This window comes from Gossypium arboreum, chromosome 8 (genome assembly GCF_025698485.1).
Source record: "Gossypium arboreum isolate Shixiya-1 chromosome 8, ASM2569848v2, whole genome shotgun sequence".
NCBI classification, from domain to species: Eukaryota; Viridiplantae; Streptophyta; class Magnoliopsida; order Malvales; family Malvaceae; genus Gossypium; species Gossypium arboreum.
Window position 1 is genome coordinate 5,050,128 of NC_069077.1, and position 5,758 is coordinate 5,055,885.

The 5,758-nt window shown below is 34.6% G+C and overlaps 1 protein-coding gene across 1 annotated transcript; it reads left to right on the top strand.

The window, feature by feature from the left end:
- Positions 1–497: 497 nt before the first annotated feature.
- LOC108468954 (linoleate 9S-lipoxygenase 6-like) lies at positions 498–4,804 on the top strand. Its single transcript, XM_017769824.2, has 9 exons — positions 498–812; positions 899–1,191; positions 1,270–1,510; positions 1,586–1,924; positions 2,053–2,144; positions 2,834–2,941; positions 3,027–3,334; positions 3,421–3,684; positions 3,782–4,804. The coding sequence occupies exons 1-9, from the start codon at positions 596–598 to the stop codon at positions 4,533–4,535; spliced, it is 2,616 nt and encodes an 871-aa protein (XP_017625313.1). The 5' UTR covers positions 498–595; the 3' UTR covers positions 4,536–4,804.
- The last annotated feature ends 954 nt before the right edge of the window (positions 4,805–5,758 follow it).

The following is a 5,758-nucleotide window of genomic DNA, read 5'->3' on the forward strand; positions in this document are numbered from 1 at the left end:
ACTTCAGACCACAATGATGTTAAATATTTTCTTTTTGTTGTTGGAAAAAGATGATCATCAAAGTTTTTTAAATATTCTTTCCCAACATCTTAATCTTTCAAGTGACATCTTTCTTGTACACTTGACTTAAATTATACATTTATTTTTTGGATGAAATTTTTATCTAAAATTGAATAAATCAGTCAATATATGTTAATTTTAAAAGTAAATTAATCATTTTTCTTAATAATTTAATTTATTTTTATTGTTAAAAGTAATTACACGTCTCATGTAACATGCATTTTATTTTAACATATAAAATTAAATTTTAACAATAAAAAAAATTTAACATAAATAATATATTCTTTAATTTAACATATAAAATTACTTTACCTTTTTAAAATTTAGTCAAATTTAACAACATGGCGTATTTCCAGATAAGGTTTCATCATATACAAAAGGCTTACCATATCCTATTAGCCTTGTCCCAATTAATTGATTCTTTAATCTAAGTTTCCCTATAAATATCCAAACATTTCTCTTATTTCGGCACACCAACTTCAAACAATCCAAGTCATATATTTCTTGTAGCTAATAAGATCCCAGAAAAAAAAAAATGGTTCTCGGAGATCTAGCGAGTTCTATCGGTAATGTCGTCAGCGACATTACCGGCATCAATAAAACCACCAAGACCGTCACAGGCAGTGTTGTTTTAGTTAAGAAGAATTTTTTGGACTTCACTTCCTTGACCTCAACCGTAGTTGATGGCCTTTTCGAGTTGCTTGGCAATGGTGTCACTCTCCAGCTCGTCAGTGCTGAAAATACTGATCCTGGTACGTTTCATTGCCAACTCTTTTTTTTTTTTTTGAAATTATAAATATAATAATATTTAAAAGAAATCAAAATTGTTGTGCTTTAGCAAATGAAAATGGAGGAAAGCTGGGGAAATTAGAGGCATTGGAGTATTGGAACCTGACATATACTCCTCCATTGGCTGGTAGTGATTCGTTGTATAAGGTTTCATTTGAATGGGACGAAGAGCTTGGAATTCCTGGAGCTATCATCCTACGAAATAATCATGCGGCTGAGTTTTTCTTAAAGACAATTACTCTTGAAGATGTTCCTGGCGAAGGTCGAATTCATTTTGTTTGCAACTCATGGGTTTATCCTGATAAACATTATAAACAACCACGAATCTTCTTCGCTAACAAGGTATTAAACATGATTTTATGTTTATGAATCAAATGAATTAAACCCGGATTTCGTATTCAAGCAGAATTCTTTTTGTAGACATACCTTCCACATGAGATGCCAGCAGCGCTGCGTAAATACAGAGAAGAAGAGCTAAAGGTCTTGAGAGGGGATGGGACTGGAGAGCTGAAAACAGGAGATCGTATTTATGACTATGCTTTGTACAATGATTTGGGTGATCCCGATAACGGTGCAGACCTCGCTCGTCCGGTTCTTGGAGGGTCCGCACAGTATCCTTATCCTCGGAGAGGAAGAACCGGCAGACCACCTTCCAAAACAGGTTGGGATAAAGTTTTTGGACATTGAGTAAACTGGGAATATCTATAATCTTACGTTTTTCTTAATCTGTTCGTAGATCCAAACATTGAGAGCAGGGTTTTTCTACCGGAAGTTCTAAACATCTACGTCCCACGAGATGAGCAATTTGGTCATTTGAAGCTATCGGACTTTATTGCTTTTAATCTGAAGGGCTTAGTTAATCAAATCATTCCATTATTGGAAGCTTATGTTAATCTTACGCCTAATGAGTTCGACTCGTTTAAAGACGTGGACAATCTCTACTTCAATGGAATCCCACTTCCTACTGATCTTATCAATCAAATCGCAAGTAACATCCCTTTGGAGATGATGCAGGAGTTTTTCCGATCTGATGGTCAACAGCTCTTAAAATATCCAGTGCCTCAAGTGATTCAAGGTGAACAAATTTTAGTGTTATTAAGTATTCCATGCATGCACGCATGTGTTTATTTAGAGGATCGGAGTCGTCCTGTTGTATGTATGTATGTATGCATGTATTTTAATTTGTTGACTACTTGGGAGCAGATCGGAGTAATCCTATTGCATGGAGGACAGATGAAGAATTTGGAAGAGAAATGATTGCAGGATTGAACCCTCTTCTTATTCAGCTCCTCAAAGTAAGCTTAATAAAAAAGAACTCGGTCAATCACTTTCGCCCAATTAGGGGGCGAAGCCGTGTATTTGTTTTAAAATTACATAAACTGAATTATTAAATTTCTTTGAGAGATTAAAAAAATAAATTGTTGACTTAATCATGGATATAAAAGGGATTTGAATTGAATCAACCGGCCTGACATTTAATTAGGTGGTCGAAGCTACTTACTTTTAGTTAAATTAGACTTAATCATGGGTTGGGTCGGTTTGCGTTTGAGTCGAACTGATGTAAAATTTTAGACTTATTTTTTAAGCTTGGTTTTGGCCTAAAAATCTGCTCAAGTATAACTCAGATTAAAAATGTTAAACTCGAATCCGATTCTGGCTACTCGTATTAAGGTTTTTTAAATTATTTTTATATAAAAATAAATCTAAAAAAGATAATACATCAACTACACTAAAAATATTTAAATAAATGTTTCTAAAAAAATTCTATCAAAGGCCTGATCTATTTAAAAATTGGATCTTATTTTTTGTTCAAGCCTATATTTTTACTCAAATCCTCCCACTTTTATTGCACTCAAGTTTTTTAGAAGAAGTTTGATATTAAAAGCAAAATTAGAGAACAAAAAACACTCAAACTTTATATATGTAAAGGGTTTAAATATTGTTTTATATATCTCAACTTATAACACTATGAAATCAATTGCAGGAATTCCCTCCAGTGAGCAACTTAGATCCTGAAGTGTATGTTAATCAAAACAGTTCAATAACGAAACAAGACATCGAGTATAACTTAGATGGACTTACTGTTGAAGAGGTAATATTATATATAGATATATATATATATATAGCTTTTCCTTTATTTCTTGGTATATCACTAATGATCTATGGACGTGACACAGGCACTGACGAGCCAAAAGCTATTTATATTGGACCATCACGACACACTTATGCCTTACCTTAAGACGATAAACGAGTATACAGAAGCAAAGACATATGCATCTAGGACAATTCTGTTCTTGAGAGGGGATAATACATTGAAGCCAGTGGCCATTGAATTGAGCTTGCCAAAAATGGAAGGAGATAAAATTGGATGCGTTAGCGAAGTATACACTCCAGCTGAACATGGAGTTGAGGGTTGGATTTGGCAGCTTGCTAAAGCTTTTGTAAATGTGAATGATTCTGGTCACCATCAGCTAGTGAGCCACTGGTAAGGACATACATGCGCCAAAGAAGACTACATATACATATATGTATTTGAAGCTTACATAGGCAGTGTTTTTTATTTGGTGTCAGGTTGAACACTCATGCAGTGCTAGAGCCATTCGTGATTGCAACAAACAGACAGCTGAGTGTGGTTCATCCAGTCTATAAGCTTCTCCATCCTCACTTCCGTGACACCATGACTATTAATGCATTGGCTAGAGAATTGCTCATTAATGCTAATGGAATTATAGAGAAGACATTTTGTCCTGGAAAATACTCTCTAGAGATGTCCTCTGTAATTTACAAGAGTTGGAATTTCATTGATCAGGCTCTTCCCAATAATCTCAAGAAAAGGTATTATAATAATCTTAGTAAAAAAACTAACCAGGGATTTATAGTATATATGTTTTCATAGAAATTATATGGTCTTTTGTTTTCTATTTTTTATCAGAGGGATTGCAGATGGTGATATCAATTCTCTGGATGACCTTGACCGACTATTGATAAAAGACTACCCATACGCTGTTGATGGGTTGAAGATCTGGTTTGCTATTGAAAAATGGGTCAGAGATTACTGCTCATTCTACTACAAGACCGATGAAATGGTTCAACGGGACCCTGAAATTCAAGCCTGGTGGAAGGAACTCCGAGAGTTGGGTCATGGTGACAAGAAAAACGACCCATGGTGGCCTAAAATGCAGAACCTTGAAGACCTGATTCAATCTTGCACCATTATCATATGGATCGCTTCTGCACTCCATGCAGCTGTCAACTACGGACAATACGCCTACGGAGGCTACTTCCCCAACCGCCCAACACTAAGCCGAAGGTTCATGCCTGAGAAAGGCACCCCTGAGTATGCAGAGCTTGAAAAGAACCCTGAGAAGGTCTTCTTTAGAACCATGTCTTCGCAGCTGCAATCCCTGACCGTCATTACGGTGCTCGAAACGCTGTCGAACCACGCATCGGATGAGGTGTATCTTGGACAACGAACCCCCAACTGGACCACCGATGCAATTCCCCTAGCAGCTTCGGATGCTTTCAATAAGAGACTTGCTGAAATTGAAGGGGAAATCTTAAAGATGAACACAGACAAGACATTGAAGAACAGGGTTGGTACCGTCAATGTTCCTTATAATTTGCTTTATCCAACAGGTGATGTTGGCATTTCTGGCAAGGGAATTCCAAATAGCATCTCAATCTAATTGAAAGGTATAAATTGCATGAAATAAGTGTTGCTAAATAATATTATTACAGCACATCAAATAGCATTATTGTCTATATTTTGTGTTATTTTCGTGGGTACACTGATCTCGTCCTCCAAGTTTGTACTCATCTTCAGTGTCATGCTACAATATTATTCACTCTCAATAAATTTAAAACCCTGTATACAAGAATCAAAACAAGCAATAATTAAATTCCGTCTTCTAATATAGTCAAAATTTACTTAAATAGAACAGTAGATCTTTAAAGAGATTGAACGCTTTGTTTAGATTAAGATATTAGAAAAAAATTGTATTTTATGAGATAAAATTAATTATAATTGAAAGAAAATATATATTAATTGTTTGTCTATTATAAACTCTGGTCAGAAAATGCGAAATGCGTCATATTCATCTTTTATTGAGTCGGAATTGAAAGGTTCTTATTCGTCATATTCTGAAGTCGCAAAATACAGTAGCTAATCATATGGCTAAGTGTATGACGACTAATTTCACAAAAATTCATTGGTTTGAAGAACCAGCGCTATAAGTTTAATTGAAGCGGATTATGTTTTTGCTCTAAGGCACTAGTGTAATTTTTTGAGTTTTTTTACTTTAAGATGTCTTTTTTCTAAAAAAAAAAAAACCTAAACTCAAGAATTTCCATGCAATTTGTAGAAGCCCAAATTGCCCAGGCCCGATTATATCAAAACCCAACCAAACCTCTAAACCCACTAAAACCCTTAACCCATGACCCATTTATATCTACCCAAACCCATTACAAAACCCAAATATTAAACCCAATTCAAAAGCCCATTAAGCCCTCCCAAAAAAAAACCTAACCAAAAAAAAAAAGAAAAACCTAACCCCCCAAAAAAACCAAAAAACCCTAGCCACCTAACCACTTTCCCACTTGCCCCATTTTTCCTCCCATTTTTGATATCCATTGTCTACCACCACCACCTACAAAATAGAAAAAGAAATAATAGAAAATCATTTAAAAGATGGCTATAAAAAGCCATTCAAAAATCATGTAAGGGGGGATTTTTTACAAAGATTGAAAAAGGAGACAAACACAAAAATCCCTTCAAATTTTGAACACAAAAGAAACATCAATAAAAAGGTTGCATCTTTTTTTTTTTCTCTTCTTCGAATCTTTTTTCTTTCTTTTTTGTGTTGTTTTTTTCTTTCTTTATATATACATATATTGTTAAAAAATTTATCTT